The sequence below is a fragment of the Aptenodytes patagonicus genome, chromosome 16, assembly GCF_965638725.1.
Source record: "Aptenodytes patagonicus chromosome 16, bAptPat1.pri.cur, whole genome shotgun sequence".
Classification (NCBI taxonomy): domain Eukaryota; kingdom Metazoa; phylum Chordata; class Aves; order Sphenisciformes; family Spheniscidae; genus Aptenodytes; species Aptenodytes patagonicus.
The window spans coordinates 7148883-7165542 of NC_134964.1; the positions used below are offsets into that span (position 1 = coordinate 7148883).

Sequence of the window (16660 nt, forward strand, 5' to 3'; positions counted from 1 at the left end):
AGACTAAATAGACATTAAACAGTTTTCTAATGGTATCAAATTGAGTCATTTGCTCTGTTTGTTTATATTCTTCCATTATTGTCTGCTATTGGCCCAGGCTACAAGGCTTGGTCTGATTCCGCATGACCTTTAAGTACTTTTCCATAAGTACTTAAAAACATAAGTAATTGTACTTAAGTACAATTGAAGGAGTTGCCACAAAACGTCTGTATGCTGCTTATGAATGGAAGGGAAGGACATCTGTTCCACCTTTTAGGCAGGCCCTACTCTAGGGCAGAACTTAAAAATTCAACATACCCACTGCTGCATTCAGGGATTTATCTTGCCTATCTCTGAGCAGAGTCCCCACCCCTTGTGAGCAATCCTCCTGTGCTTAACTATCTTTAAAGCCATCTGATGATTTTTCCAAGCATAACTCCAGGGTTAAGGTCTCCAATTCATTTGGATGGGAGTTAAAAGGAAAATATGGGGGCTTAAGATTGCAAGCTCAAGAGAAGTTTTCACTTTCATTTTCAACTGGACTATCCAGTGCTTTTTGTTTCACTAATTACAGGTTTGGCACAGTCTTCTCACCTGAGAGGGGTTCGTTGAGGAAGTCTCTGATCGAGCAGTGCTTGACATCAGCAGTGTTCTGAAATCGCCTCACCAAGTCTCTTTGCAGAGCCAGAATCTCTGGTAAGAATTTAACCAGCCTCAGTTCTGTTTCCTGGAAGAGGAAAAGGGGCCTACGAGTAAGGTTGTCCTTGGACAAACCAGCTTTGAATACTTTTATGGAATTACTTTTTAGATGTTTAAAAGAAAAAATATTTTACACATGCAGTTCTCAAGATTATAGAAAGTTATGAGAATAAAGACACTGTATAATCAAACAGGGGTTTGGTCTCGGGCAACTGGCTCTAGGTGACCCTGCCTGAGCAGGGAGTTGGACCCGATGACCTCCAGAGGTCCCTTCCAACCTCAACCAGTCTGTGATTCTGTGAACTGATCTCTGAACATTGCAGTCTCATCCCTGTGTCACACCCACCTTCTGCAGAAACTTCCAAAGGAGAGGGACAGTGTCCTTGGCATTCTTTTGCTGGACTACATGGCCCAGGTTCTCCACTGAAATCCTCTTTCGGCAGCTCCACATCTTGGAATGATGTATGTGACTGTCCTTTGGCAGCTGGGACAGGAAAGTGACCGGGTCACCATAGACTATTTTCACTATTGGATTGGAAGAAATTCTCTCATCCTCTTGTATTTGTCTATTTAACTTCAGAAGTTTTTTATCCAAATCCTGCATTTAAAAAAAAAAAAAGAAAATATATCAGAATTGGCAGCGTCCTGCCACGCTGAACCTCCACTAGAGTATATTTCCCCAATAGCTTGATGACCAATCGACAGAAATATGTCAAAGCAGAAGATGAACTCCTAGGGAAGGCATGTAAAACACATACTGCAAGACAGCTGTTTATACCATAAAGTTATTCTTTGTTCTCCAGCTCATCCAACTCGCAGGTCTTCCATTCTTGAGATGATGTATATGGGGGCAAAGAAGAAGGCAGACAGGATTCATTTGGGGCAACTACATGCTCACTTGGACAAATACTTTCAACTGAGCTAAGACATTTCTGCTTTTCCAGCTATACAAAATCATCATAGCACAACTCTAGTCTCAGAACCTCATTTCCACAGGTAGAATAAAGTTGGCTGACCCTTACAAATTAAAGCTAACCTGCAGTTGTGTCATAGGTGGCTTGGCTTTAGGAATAGCTGGGTGAAAAGTATAGCACAGCTATTACAGCAGGTCAGATTTCGAAATAAGTGGATTTTGAACTGCTCAACTACTGAAAATTTATACAGTAAATTTCTCACCTCCAATTGAGGAACAATAATTGTGTTTGCAACGATTTCTTCCCATTTGTTTCTCTTCTCTTTGGTGGAGAGCATATCAAACTCAACTGGCCCTGCAACAGGAATATTTAGTCTCTTACATTTGCAATATTTCAGTTAAAAGAAAGCACAGATTCCCTAAGCTTCCAGATGCGACGTCCTTGCAAGTTAGCACAATGAGCCAAGAGCGATTACAGAGGTCCTAGAAGCTAAACTAGTATCTTTGTCTAGCTGGAGAGTGTCATCCAAAACAGCACACAGTGATTGCAGGTTTTCAGAAGCTTCAGTCCAGTCATTCATTTGAATGATATGGACATTTATACAAGTCATTCATAATCCCAGAAAGGTTAAACAAGTTGTCCAAGGTCAGACCATGATCAATGACAGACCAAAGAACGGAGCTTGGAATACTGATTTGTGCTGTCACACTAAAAATATGGCTATTACGTATAAATCCCACTATGACACAATGACTTATGTCAACTTGAACTCCAGATTCTACTGTGAACCATACTCTGCCATCCCTCTTCTACCAAATAGCTTCTTGGTAGTCATTTAGAGGGCAGTATAGTATATAGATTATACACAGCATGAGCTATTATGCTTTGAGTAGTACCTCTGCTTGTGAGTTGAAAGCTCTGTCAACGTGTCATGAGGTTATTTATTCAGTAATTCCTTTTCAGAATTATGCACCAAACCTTGCAAACCCCACATACTTGACTGAAAGAGAAGTAAACAGCAAAAATTCTTCACTCCCTACAGCAAGAAAAAAGCCTCAAAATTTCTGGATCTTCCTCATCAGCTCAGCTACTGCCTGTTAGAAATTGTCTATTAGCAAAGAAGCTAAGTAACTGCTGCCCTTAAAATGCTGATATAGCTTGCAGATGTGATATGGCAGGTAGTTTTCCTTACACTGGTCTGGGTGCTGATGGGCGTCCTTGAGGAGGCTGCTGAGGACAAGATGAAGCACGTTGATAGTCTCATCCACACTCTTCCCCAAAATTTTTGTCAGCTGTGCCAAGTCCTCCTGTATATGCTGCTGCAGGAACCTCACTGGGTTGCTCACTGATGGCTTGATAATCTTTTGCAATGACTAAAGAGCAACAAAAGGCAAGAATGAGCATAGCCAATAACATCAAGCACAAGGCATGCAGAACTACAGTCTTACCAGAAAGTCAACTCCGTCCTACAGGATTCCTACCACTTGAACAAATACAGGCAGGTATGCGTGTATATGCGTGCATGCAAGTGCATGAAGGAACCAAAATCACTCCTGGGCAAGGAGGGAAGTGAATTTTGGTCCTGCATCTTGAAAGACTGCCCTAGTTACTTGGCAATATGATGAAAAGGACCATCATCATACAAAGGTTTCACTACATTTCATGTGGCTACTTGGAACTATTATTGGAAGATACCTGAGGATTTTTTGTGGCTCCCAGCAACATTGTCAAATGTGTGAGCAAGCGTATCAGAACGAAGACAACTGGGGACATGGCCCGATCAGACATTCCCATTGTTTTTCTGTGTTGTGCATCTCCAAGTATGTGGCCAGTTTGAGTTCTGTCTTCACTATTCCTGTTGGAAAGCGTATATTATTTTTTTGCCTTGACAAAACACACACAAGAGATGTCTTTGATACCCAGTAACGTCTTTTTGACCCATAAGTTCTTTGAATGCCATAAAAGCTGCCAATTAAAGTGCTGCAGGGGAATGAGGACTTCCAGTAAGTTTTGTACACAAATAAGCCAATTTGTTTGGTTTTGCTGGCTGATTACTCTTCCTTGGACATCTCTTCCTAATACGTTTTCTAAGAAAGAGGCAACATCCAGCCCTGTAGAGCAAGATTAGCCAACTCCATGCTGGATAGACGAGAAACCACTGCTGTTAGAATTAGTAACTTTAACATTCTTACACAAGGGCTCTAAGTGCTAATCCAGAGAATCGAGGAAGAGGGAGCACAAGTTATAGTTACCAGAGCTCTGGTACAAGTTCTTCAGTCATGCTGATCCATTTAAGAAAATGTTGCCTATTACTCTACGTTGGTGTAGAACCTGTATCAGCCTGGATGAGCAGGGAGATGAAAACCCCTAAACCAGCAGCTTTGACAAGATCTTGTGTTAAGGCAGTTTCTGCAAAGCCAGAGTTATACCAATACTCCTAACAGCTGAGCCTCTTCCCCTCAGAGACCCGTGTCTGAGCTAACAGGGAATCCCACACGCCACTTTTCACGTAGCAGCGTGAAGTGGTTGGTACCTTTTGCCCTGAAAGCACGACAGGCAAGTACTACATCATTTAGCACTGAAAAGGTTAACGAATCAAAGCATACCGGAATTCTTGAAAGCCAGGCAGTGCTTTATGCTGTTCGCCTCCAACTGGGACACCACAGTCGAGACAGCGGCTAGTTTCCATGGGGCGGCCACACTAGCAAAAAGCAAAATGAGAACACTGAATTCCAGAGTAAGAGCCTCTCCAGCAGAGAAAGAGAATGAAACAAAAATCCAAGCGGTAACTGGTTAATTTGAAAACTGCTACTGGGCAAAGGACCTCTGCCTCTCTTGTTTTCTAGATTTATAGTATAAGCTGTGTTAGAGCTATTCTAAATTTTACATTACAATGGCAAAATGATTAATAATATAGAGTTTAGAAAATGAACCGCTGTGCAACAGAACATTAAAACCAGTAGACAAAATAAAACAGTTTATTGTTGAAAACACCACCTGCTTAAAAACCCACCAGTCTCAAATTCTTACCTCTCCTACAGTGCAGGGGTGGCCATTTGGACATTCTATCAAGAAAGAGAAACAAACAGGACAGTATTATAAGAGACATTTATGAAGCCCCCGTTATTTCCTTTCATAGGGACCATCATCTTGGAGCAAGAAATACGCTTCAAGATCTAATCAAAAGCACTGACAGCCCCAAAGCTCAGAGGAGTGACAGACCCACATAGGAACCAGAGGAAGTTTTCAGTGCTTCTCTCCTTGAGAAACAAGGAATGGAACTCTGAAAGAATCTGCTACTGAGTACCAAATGGGCTGGTAAGCATGAATGCTCCCACCCCTGGCTTCCTAGTCTGCAGTAAGATTCTACTGCGGAAAGCAGAGAACTGAAAGCTGGCCAGGAAGGTGGCAAAGTGCTCCTCTTTGGCTCACCCCACTTTAACATTGCCAGAAGTAACAGGGCAGGTCTTCCGCACTCTCAAACTTTGTAAACAGCTATAAGCTTGAGACTAAACAGAACCTCAATGCACTTTGGTGCATTACCCACATAAACGATAACCACAAATCTTAATTTACAAAGGATAACTCATGCTGAGAAGAGGAGCGTGTCTGTCCTCACATTTGGAATGGTTTCATTCAAAAACCAAGGATTATCTTTCAATTTCTTTCACAGCCAGTCAGGAGCACTTACTGTACCAGTGCAGAGTGGCCACTCCTTCCCAGGCCCTCGCCTGAGCCATTATATCTTCTGGCATTGTAGGCAGAAAAGAGTGCTAAGGAGGGAAAATAAAAAAGGTGACAAATGAATATATAAATCAGTTCTTTCCTGTAGCAGTTGCTCACTGGTTTGCCATCATGAATAAGGAACAAGAGACATCTGAAAGCAGAGGTCATGCAGACGATGTACATGCACATTTTCAAGTTCTACCTTTGCAAATCCACTCTTAAGAACTGTCAATATTGTTAAGCCTTGCATGTGCACTCTCTAGACATCCTGAACTGGATTCCTCTTGGGATGGCCTGATGTACCGTAGTGTGTACCAGCACATTTCCTTACGCCTTGGATAGCCAAAAGTAGAGCAGCAGATCCCTCCACCCTGACTTAGCCTAGGGCTCCATGAGCCATTATCCTCTAGAGCACGCAGGTCTCCACAGTATGACCTGCCAACTGCTTTCAGACTTGCTCACTCAAATATCAGCAAAAGTATCTGCCCGATACTGCTCAGGATGCAGAGGTACCTTGAAAAGGTACCAGTCCAGAGCTTGTTATTGTGCTAATTAATCCCAACAACACTGAAATAATCATATATCGGTAATTCACAGCTAAAACAATATGTTGGTGCTTTTGATGTTAAGAAAGGTTAGGTTATAGAGATCCAGCAGATACATGAAAGAACTAGCAATATGCTGAACTGCTATCTGAGTTAAATCTCTTTACCTCCATGGTGCATGGACGGAATGCCAGATTCCTCAGAGGCTGCAGGATGGGGTTCTGCCCGCACAGCAAGACAGCTGCGGTATGAACAGCCATTTCAATTAGCGCACCATCGCGGCTGAAGCTTTGAGGATCCACTGTCAGAGATGGCAGTGCATTCATCACAAGAGAAGCTGTAAAGTGCTGCAGGTCTGGAGAATTCAGGACTTGGGAGTTCTGGATGAACTTAGTCATAGCATCTGTTTGCTGAAAGCACATATTTAAAAGAAATAAAACGAGCTTGATATTGCCCACCAAACTGAAGAGAACTATCAGCCACTTCCCATGCTGTGTTGCCCCTGCTTTGAAAACATTTTCAGTCTGCTCTGATCAGGACATAACTGTATTTGGGGCAGAAGAACAAAAGGCTCTTCCACCAATGATTTATATCTATCTCATTCATCCTTATCAATGAATCGTGTTTGTCACGAGCTTCCAAAGTGAAGTCTCTTACCTGCTGTTTGGGATGAAGATTTGAGTCACTAACTCCATACAGGGCGGTGACCTCTCTGAAAATAGCCAGGAGCAGATGGACAGATTGTACAGCCGGGGAGCTGCTAGATGCCTAGAAAAGAAGAACTGATGATGTGGTGGAGAAGAGCCTGGAGTTGTCACAGCTGAAGTTTGACAAGGTTTCAGCTGGTTACTGGATATGCAGGCTTCAGCAGGTCTGTGGTAAAGCTCTCCCCACACATGCAGGGGGATAGTGCAGAAAAGGCTGTTCAAGCCATAAATAAATGATTGAGGGTTTTACATCAGAAAACTCTCAAGTATTTTATTCTTCTAAAATCCAGTCGGAATTGCAATCTTACTAGGCACCAATCTGTACCTGCCTTCCTTCAAATCAAATCAACATGTAAGTGAAAAAAAAAAATCACAACCAGTGTATAATAGATTGTACAGAGACATTCAAAGGTGCATTGCTTGCAAACTTCTTCCTGAAGATTTTCATATACAAAATACATATTGGAAAAAGGTTACGATTACACAGAAATCACCTGTTTGATTTTTGCACAGCAAGACACAAGGCTAGGCAGATATGGGCAGGCAGGGAGGAGGCATAAAGCTTTGATTATCTGCCTACTCTCCAGTCAGTTGGCTACAAGGTGCCTGTAGTATTGCTTACTGTAAAACAAGCTGCTGGGATAGATTACAAGGGGAGAAAAGTGAGATGAGGCAACCGACAGAAATAACCTCAGAGTTACATATGCTAGAACACAGGTGAGAAAGTAAAGCAAACACATGTGTGTCTGCCAGCATAAACCACAGGAACTTTCAAGCAAAGGCAACCCAGACATCTCCACCGGAAGGGACGCTGCCAACAGGAACACAAAGCTTAAACACTGGCCATCCAGAACCCACAATAGGATTATGGTGAGGAGAACGTGCCCTACCTTCTCTGCCTCTAGAAGACCCTCAGTCTTACACTCAATCATGGCTTTCCCCACAGCATCACGCAGGACTCTGTAATTCTTGCCACATGCCAGGTAACGATCGATGTGATTAGACTGGCTGTTCTGTACCTACAAAGGGAAAAGCCCATGGTGAGCTTTTGGACATTAACCAGCCATTGGACAAGGCAGAATCTCCTCTTCCTCCCAAGAACCGCGGCATTTCAGCCTTCGCAAAGAGACAGCAAGCAAGCATTGGCAACCCAAATGGCTTCTCACTGCCATAACAGACTCCATTCAATAGAGAGCAAGGATAAGTCATCTTCGCAACCACTCTCACTGTGGTGGGTCCCCCAGAGCCACGCAACAGTAGAAACACCCCAAAGCAGCACAAACTGAAGACTAAGAGGAGACCATAGCCATCTCCAAGGAGACACCTCTTCTTTACCTGTTGCAGAATTTCCACTGGGAACACCCAGTTAAACTGTGCCTCTGTGGCAAGCTTCTGAGCAAATTCCATCCCACACTGACTAGCAATTTTCCGGACTAGGTAAACACGATGCCAGTCATTCTTGGCAAGGCTACAGAACATCCTCACATTTGCCAGGTAACGCTGCTTCTCCCCTACCTGGTCTTGCTCTGAAGGGGAAAAAAGAAAAAAAAAGGCAAAACCACATCCTACCTTGTAAAACTTTTCTGTCGGCACTAGCTGTAGCACCAAGCTCCTTTTACTAGTACTGACTAAGTACACAGGAGCACTTGAGAGCCTTCTCTTCCTCAGAAGCTTATCTAGAGCATTTCCTCAGCTGGATTTCAGACAATGATTCATTTCTTCGACAGAGGATGACACACTCTACTTCCATTTCCTTCTCTCAGGGACAAGTTTTCCCATTTACTGGTAGTTCATTCTCAGAGCTCTTCCATCTTGCTCAATAATGGCTTTCCATTGTCTCAACTGCCAAGGTGATGGTGCTCCCTGAGGACAATCTCCTGGGATGCATTTTGCTAGCCTGACATCCTCGATGCAAGGGCTGGACACTGAAGTCCCTTGAAATTAGTTACATTACCGCATTTTGATGCTTCATGGACTGTGTAAGTATCAGATTCTCCACACACTGTTCTCCTTTATTGGGTCAGCAAATCAGCTCAAAACTTCTTTTACTTATTTTTTTGGAAGTATCTCTTCATCCTTTTTAGCTGTGCAGAGCTCTCATTCATATAAAACAATAAGCCTTACAGCAGTCACGTATCTGAAGCATCACTTATGCTTTATTCATTTATTCATTAAAGTTCAATTTAGTTGGTCCTAAATAAAATTTCATTGTTAGCATCTGGAGGATAAAATAAATCTCCTTCCAAAGGTGCAACTGCTATGTAACTACACCCTAGGAGTCACTGGCACAGCCTTGCTACTAGTTATAGAGCACTTCTAATACATGGTAAAGAGGACAAATAATGACTGACACTGCTAATGAAAGAGAAAAGAAAAAAGCTGATGCACTCGTTCTTGGTCATGCATCAAAACAAGTTCTAGCACAGCACAGGTGCATTGACTGTGTCCAGCCCATCTCCCATGGTGACTTTGTTCTGTATACGGCATTTCCATTTGATAGCAGAATAATTAGACTTACCTGTGTGCTTATGCAATTCAAAGAGCAGCTCTGCAGCCTTACTCAGGTACAAGCGAACCTTGGCTACCGCCTGCAGATATTCAACGGATGATTCCTGAGGAGTTTCTCGATTGTTCTTTGGGAGATAGTTCTCTGGAAAGCCTCTGTCTCCAGGCAGATAGTTTATATGCTCATATCCAAGGCTGCCCTCAGACTTTTCACACATAGAATCCTAAAGATGGGACAGAATATTGCATGAGTAGCAGAACCATTGAAATCAGATGTCCTGTGCATTGGTACTTTATATCTCCAATGCATCCACACTGCAGTAAGCACATTAAACTTTCATGTCTCTCACAGCACCTTCCACCCCAACGCCATTAGCTCCTCCCTGTGACCTCTCTGGTGCTTATCCTAAACCTCTGCCACATCACCAAATACCTTCTTCAGCAATACACCCAAGCTCTCCCCAATATTTCCTAAGCATGTAGTTGAGCAAGATTGTTATAAGCATGCTGACTGGCCACACACATGCTGAAACACGCATCACATGTTCCAAGATGCCAAGCTCTACCCGTCTTTCCCTTAGCAAGAATACAAATTTTGATCTTATCTACAAAGTCACCATTTTAATGAAAACTATAAGAAATGAAACCTCTACCCTGCTGTCAGGTTTGTTTAAAAGTTGTCCAAAGCATTAAAAGTTATGCAAGGGGAGGTAAGGGAACAATCCAAACAGCATAATAATCTAAAGCTCTGCAAACAAGAAAGCGTCTGTGGAAACAAATAGTCCAGTAGTGGACTACTGCAACTAGAAATCCCCCTGTGTGCTGCACTCCTATGTTGGAGTTTGAGTCTTATCGGGCCTCACTTAACACTTAGACACCTGTCCAAGGTATCCAAGAGAAAGAAGAATTTATGTAATGCTGCAAACACAAACAAGCCTTACTTTGGAAAGCAAGGCTAGTTACTGGAGAGCAGGTTCTGACCAGGTGATTTGATATAATCTTCCTTTTGCACTTTCTAGTTGGGCAGCTAGTTATGTGCACAAGAAACTTGCCTAAAATTGCAGAAGAATTTCTATTAATGACTTTTTTATTCCTGCAACAGTTTTATTACCCAGCTCTTACCTACCCAGCACTCTTACCTCCAAGCAGTTGACAAAAAGCAAGTAGAGTTCTTTTTTATCATTTTTCTCTAGGATCTTGTTGTGCTCTACCTGGGACAGGTAGTGTTGCACATCATTTTTCACTTCATTGAAGCTACAGGAGAGAAAAATACCCCCTTACCACAATTGCAATACTGACAGCTACTAATGTTCTAAATCGTGATCGAACTACTAGTTATGTCCATGTGACAGGTGGGGGTCACTCTGGATCCATCTGGAAGATGGAAAAGCAATTGTGCCATCTTTTGCCAGATGTCATCTAGCTTCACACTCTGAGCTAGGCTTTTATCATCAACAATGCCAAATTAGCATTTCTAGGGCATAAGTCATCTGATCTATTTTAGGCTTCTGATTTAAGAGATGATCACACTTGAGAAATGGCTTTCTGTGCACCGACTGCAAAGGGAGGCTGGAGGAGCTAGTGTGAATGGAGAGGTCTGTGTAAGCATACAAAAGGTCATTCTTGATTAAATGTCTGTGGATGAGGAGTATTACTTTGCTGATCTACAGCATATCAATTAGTCGGCTATCTTTACGTTACCGAAGCCACCCACATTCAGCACAAGTTTAGGTTAAGAATAGCTAGGTAAACCTTGGCACAACCTGGTCAGATGCTTCAACACAAGCTACATGCAAGCCGGCCAAGTTGCATAACTAATAGAAAGGCACAGGATGAATTTCACCGCTAATGATTCAAATTCAATGAATAGGAAGTGAGGAGAACAATCAGATTGGTTTGATGGGGTCATGAAAAACAAAGCTGAACCAACCCCTAGTGTAACATCCATCAATTGGTGACTATACTCACCTGTACTTCAAGAGGAGCTTCAGCATTACTGAGCGGATGATGGGAGTTTCATCCACTTCATCATTAAATGGGGACAGAAATTTTGTGTAGATAGCAGGGTGATCTGTGGAGAAAAGAAAAAGACAAGTTTGGCAGGTGACAGAAAGTGGCAAGAGAATCAGCTCCATGAGGCTGAACGTCAGGATGAAGGGAGCTCACCTGAACCTTTCAGGAGGCTTCTGTGAACAAACAGCAGATTAAGGAGCTCTTGGATCACCTCTGCCTCAGGGGGTTCGTTGTCCTTGAAGCACATGGTAGTGACCACATCTATGAAGAAATTATTGCATCTCTGCCGGAACAGGGCATTTCTTGCTATGGCATCTCTAGGGGAAGGGTAAAAAGCATTAGAACAATGTTAAAATACAGAACAACTTAAATAATGGATGAAGCAAAGCAGACACAGGCAAAAGTCACCAAGGTGAGATACTCTTCCAGCTTTCCAAAAGGCTGGATTTGTGCAGCACTTCAGTAGTATTGCCTGCAAAGGCCGTATCACATTGACAACTAAGATCACAAATGGCAATGTGATGCCAGATACATATACTGAGAGATTTTTGCTAAGCTATCACAAAGCAATCCAAGGCGACAAGCAGCTCCCTTGTCCGATTCAGCCACTGACAGTGCTTTAGCTTTACAGGGTTTTGTAACTACAGTTTTCTTACAGGGGCCAAGGCAGCTTCCTCCCTTCTTCTGAAACAATACACAGAAAACGGACAGGACCTGTTCCTGTTCCAGAAAGAGCGGAGCAGAGTTCCCTCCACCCATTCTGCTCGCGTTGACGACTTTAGAGGTGCAAATCAGAATTTCCTCACGCAACTGGCCCCACTACAACGCTTCCACCTTGAACAGGGTGGAGTACCTGAGCTCCACGGAGACATTTAAATGAACATCCCCCATGGCAACTTTGCAGTATGGACAATGCATCTGCGCTGGTACTAGCCACGTTCTGATGCACTTCTGACAGAACACATGGCTGCAAGGCAGGCAGACTGGATCCTTTGGCTCTCCTAGGCAGATCAGACATGACTTCAGACTATATCTGTAATTGAGAAACATTAATGAACACAATTGCTTCAATGCTGTCTTACCAAACACCTTTAAGACAGACATTCATCTGCAACTAGACCAAGAAGAGATAATGGAAGACCTGTTGGCTAACTGCTTAGCTTCAGGGTGCAGAATAAAATGGAAGTTATTGCTCTTCACTTGGCTTTCATTACATTGTATGCAGCACTGCCTTATGCCCAGAAATATGCTGGCAACATAGGCAATATTCCTACTGGACCCTGCAACTTGTCTCAATGTCACTACCTGGAGAGCCTGTTGCTGACTTCATCCTTACATTGGCACAGTACTTTCATCACTGCAACAAAAGTTGGATGAGTCTTCATGTCTGAATCGTGCTGAAAACACTGCAGAGAAAAAAGACAAAGCTAAATGACTCAGCTCTAATACCCGAGACAAAAATTCACATGATCAGCAGAAGCAAACAGGGAAGAGCTGAAATCACGTCTTTGCTTACCTTGGCAAGAAGCAAAGTATATTTTTTCACTAAATTCTCAAATTCTGGCATCAGAGTGTTGATGCCAAACGACACGTGTTCTACAAACAGAGACATGGAGAAAACCCGGTTCCAGCAAACTCTGTGGGAAGGAAAGCATGATTTCAAAAAGTACAATTATGAGCTGAGAACATGAATGGAAGTGCAGTATTCAGGTCATTCTAACGATCTCACCGCTTTTCATGCTCACCACTACATTTGTGTACTTCTTATGCAACTTCTTGCCTTGCCCTTTTGGTTATCAGCCCTACTTTTTGTCAAGGACAAAACATAACAGCACCTAACAGTGAGCTTATAGCATAGGAGCCTGTCCTGTAGACAGCACCGCAGCAGAATTAAGACCACTGCAAAGACCTCCTCACACCTCTAACTTCTATATCATAGGAAGTAATTAAAAAAAAATAAATCATAATCACAATTAACTACACTTTCTTCACTTTGGTTAAACTAAACAAGGTCTGTTAGAAACCAGGGTAGCTCTCTGGGCTTGTCTTCCAAGAGACAAGACTCAGTCTTAGATGCAACGAAGTTCCCCATGTCTCACAGTCTTTATACACATGGGATGAAGTGGGGAGACATTGCTGGTTAACAGGAACCTAATGAGAGTTCTAAATAACCCCCTGAACCCAGCTGGAATGCACTGGATGATACTGCCAGATTTAGAGAGAGAATCTACATGAGATGAGGAAAAAAAAAAAGATCTGGTTCTTGATGCTTGGTACGTAATTAAGCCTAGTAGGAACCTGGAAAAGTCTGTGAAGTCTTCGTCTGAGAAAAGCAGCATCAGAGCAGCTTTCAGCCTGTACTAATATTCTTATTAACAGCAAGGCAAAAGATCAAGATTGTGAGCAGATCTGTGGTACGTACTCGAGTTCTTTTAGCAGCTGATGGCACCGACTCCCGCTCCTCTGTAAATCCTTCTCTTTACAAAGAAATTCAACAGGCATACGAAGATTCTTCACTTTCTGCAGCCAGACCTCTGTATGGGCTGTGTGCACTTGATTCTCCAGCTCTTCAGCACATACCATTGCAGCTAACACATCTAAAACCTAGATACACACACAGGGTGTAAGTATAACACAACAGTTGCATTTCAGAATTATTTATGAACCTTGGGCTCTCAATCTGGTTTGCTATAGCATGTGTTCTACTGAATAATGTTCTATTTGATTATCTTAAGCGCTGGAATTCTCATGCTCATGGCTCGGATCATTAGCACATCCTATTAACTGATGCGAAAGCAGGGCAAACTATTTTAAATCCTGCTAGTAACAATGATAACGTAGCAGATTATTCCTAATACTGAGGATCCTGACCGAGCTTGTGCTTCCCGCTTTACTGTTGCCGAAATCAAAAGGAGACTGAACACTAGCTAATTCAGTGAAGACAGAAATCTCTGCTAGGGTTGAGGATCACAAAATGCCTGGTAGTGACTCTACCATCTCTGAATGTGGTATTCCATATCCTCCCTGGTTAATAAGGTAGTCAACCACATGGGGGTGTAAAGCCAGGATCCTAGAAAAGTTCTGCAGGCGGCTCTTGAACTGATTGTATCCAAGGTGGACCCAAGGCAAGGATGGCACTGTCTCCTCTCTTCTGGGAGATGTTGCCTTCCATTCCGTTATGCAGGATAAGAACGCAATTCGCAGACACTGCAAGTTTAGAAAAAAGTTAAAATCAAAATTAAAAAAGAACTTTCATAATTCATTTTGTACTGGAAATCCTGGCAAAATTCTCTGAAAGAAGAGAATCAGTACTTTACAAAGATAGCCTTAAACGTGTCAATTTTTATAGGTGCTCCTATGGAAGTGCTTTTCTGAGTAAGGTCTCAGCAATTTCAGCAACCACACAGTGTCAAATGCATCTGCTTTGTGGCTACCTTGCTATTAGTCTGTCTCAGAAGGGGATTTTGGCTGAGAAGGCAAGATTGATACAGAAAGGCATGTTCACGGGCATCACGCTCTTCTCTCCATACAAAGGGTTTCCAGCTCTTGTTCCAGACACTGACCTGCAGCTCCTCTAGGGAGGACACACCAATGGTCAAGACAATAAAGTCTGTGATATAGCGTTGGAAGAGCATCTGCCTTTCTTCGTCAGTCAGAGCAGAGATAAATTTTCCTAGTGCAGTTTCCTGGAAGATATCCACAAACTTCTCAGCTTGGTCTGGAAAATGAGAATGCAGAGAAAAGCTGAACATTAGGAGGAGGCTGGGTTTGAAACAGTTTCTATCCTAAAGAGACTGACACCTAATTAATCGCTGATGCATACAGCACTCCCCTCATTCAGAGCACTAACAAGGGATTTGAGGCCAGGCCTCAGCCCAGGCACCAGTGTCATATTTATGGAATCTCATCTTGTCATTAACTCTTGGCATTTCCACAGCATTTTGAATACAAGGGCACAGAGTATGTGAGAAAGACTAATAGTGGGAAGCACAAAGAAAAGCTAGTTGCACAAAGCTCTGCTGGCTCATATGAGCACAGAGGGATTGAAGGTGACTCCAGGGTCACAAAAAGGTAGAGGCACGGTAGCGACAAACCAGAGTTTACAGGGCAGGTGGATGGAGATGCTCCGTGTCACGAGCTCAAGCCAGGCTCTCACCTTCAGTGTTTTGGATGTATTGAGCTTCCAACCACATCTCATCCAAGTACTCCTTTATCCTCCAGCTGAAGGGCATCTCATTCCCAGCATCAGCAGACACCATCATGTTGTTCTGCACCAGAATGATCTCTGGCTGAGAGCTAGGAGATTAAAAGGTCATTAACACACTGGGCTTTTGCCCGGGAAACACATTCAGACAACAGAGGCAGGAAGCTGCAGGAAGCTGCAGAAAGCAAGAAATTAGCCCTAGAAGGAGATGAGGGAAGGGGAAAGAAGTGAAGGACTCATTAATACAGCTGATCCTGCCAAGTGTGTAGCATTAGGACTTACTCAGTAAGCGTTCCCTGGCAAAAGGGCTGTAATGGCAGGACATGTAGGCTTCAAGGGCTGGGTAAGAAGTGTGAGCATGCCAAGAGCTAGAGAGCAAAGCCCAGGAGGTACTGGGGATAAGGTAGGAAGAACAGACTTCTGAAGTCACCGAGAACTGCCCTGCTGCCTTCGGCGCAGCACAGGGGAGCAACCAACAGTGTTAATCTCCCATGTGGATTTAAAGCCAGTGCTGGACTGGTCTCAGTGCTGCCAGCCAAGCCCTCCTGCTGCTCTCTCCAGTGGCTCACCTGTTCTTACCCACACCGTAAGGGACAGTCAGAAGTTTTGTATCACTGAAGATGAACATCCACAGGTTTGTCACCCACTCAGCTGCCGGCCTGACCAACAGCTCCAGATTGCCATTTCTGTCTATGACAGCAATCAGGAGAGCCAGGAATGGAGTGATCACGTTCTGGACTCGCTTCCACAAGGTGTGCCTTTGGGGGCAGAAAGAGACCAAGAAACCCAGAGGGAAGGTGAGCAATGGTATCAGCAAATCAGGAGGTGGCTGTCCTGAAAAACTGCTGACATTTGCCTGTGAGAAAGTCTTAATCCTGCCTTTAAAGGGAAAAAATACCTCCAAAAAACCCTACACTTCTCTCACTCGTGGCTCGCCTGTAATCCTACTGTTCCACTCAAAGCACTTGTGCATTCGTGCATTCCTGTCCCAGTACAGCCCATTCAGCTGTAAGTCACCCTCCCTTAGAAGCCAGGAGAGGACAAAACTGCCTTCGGAGAGTTTCCAGTACAGACTGGAGACTGACACTGCAAATATTCAGATTACACAAAACTGCTGTGTCTGCTGCACAGTTGCCATTTGCAGACTTTTCTTGGAAGCCTGCAGGTTACAAGATATTGCTGCTGTCCTCACCTGAAGGTGCCTGCCTCCTGGAGAGCACTGAGATTGGAAGCCTCCCGAAGCACCCAGTTTTTTGGGTGAAGGGAATTTTCTTCTTGCTTCTTCAAAAGGTTGGAGAGACGAGCCTTTGTTATCTTCAGGAAAGAGGCTAGAAAACAACAGGGAACTTGCATTTTCTCTTCTATTGG

The 16660-nt window shown here is 43.4% G+C and overlaps 1 protein-coding gene across 1 annotated transcript in view; it reads right to left on the minus strand.

Moving 5' to 3' along the window:
- RNF213 (ring finger protein 213) overlaps positions 1 to 16660 on the minus strand; it is a 57441-nt gene that overhangs the window by 4864 nt on the left and 35917 nt on the right. The window contains exons 34-58 of the mRNA XM_076354191.1: positions 16485 to 16620; positions 15862 to 16050; positions 15245 to 15384; positions 14652 to 14806; positions 14083 to 14295; positions 13511 to 13692; positions 12605 to 12725; positions 12394 to 12494; positions 11942 to 12121; positions 11242 to 11405; positions 11044 to 11146; positions 10215 to 10329; positions 9089 to 9299; positions 7906 to 8096; positions 7461 to 7589; positions 6521 to 6631; positions 6031 to 6273; positions 5284 to 5365; positions 4623 to 4657; positions 4199 to 4293; positions 3288 to 3447; positions 2785 to 2965; positions 1855 to 1946; positions 1025 to 1276; positions 574 to 706 (exon numbers count right to left, since the gene is read on the minus strand). Coding sequence (XP_076210306.1) covers positions 574 to 706; positions 1025 to 1276; positions 1855 to 1946; positions 2785 to 2965; positions 3288 to 3447; positions 4199 to 4293; positions 4623 to 4657; positions 5284 to 5365; positions 6031 to 6273; positions 6521 to 6631; positions 7461 to 7589; positions 7906 to 8096; positions 9089 to 9299; positions 10215 to 10329; positions 11044 to 11146; positions 11242 to 11405; positions 11942 to 12121; positions 12394 to 12494; positions 12605 to 12725; positions 13511 to 13692; positions 14083 to 14295; positions 14652 to 14806; positions 15245 to 15384; positions 15862 to 16050; positions 16485 to 16620 — 3714 coding nt within the window. The remainder of the gene's footprint in view (positions 1 to 573; positions 707 to 1024; positions 1277 to 1854; positions 1947 to 2784; positions 2966 to 3287; positions 3448 to 4198; positions 4294 to 4622; positions 4658 to 5283; positions 5366 to 6030; positions 6274 to 6520; positions 6632 to 7460; positions 7590 to 7905; positions 8097 to 9088; positions 9300 to 10214; positions 10330 to 11043; positions 11147 to 11241; positions 11406 to 11941; positions 12122 to 12393; positions 12495 to 12604; positions 12726 to 13510; positions 13693 to 14082; positions 14296 to 14651; positions 14807 to 15244; positions 15385 to 15861; positions 16051 to 16484; positions 16621 to 16660) is intronic.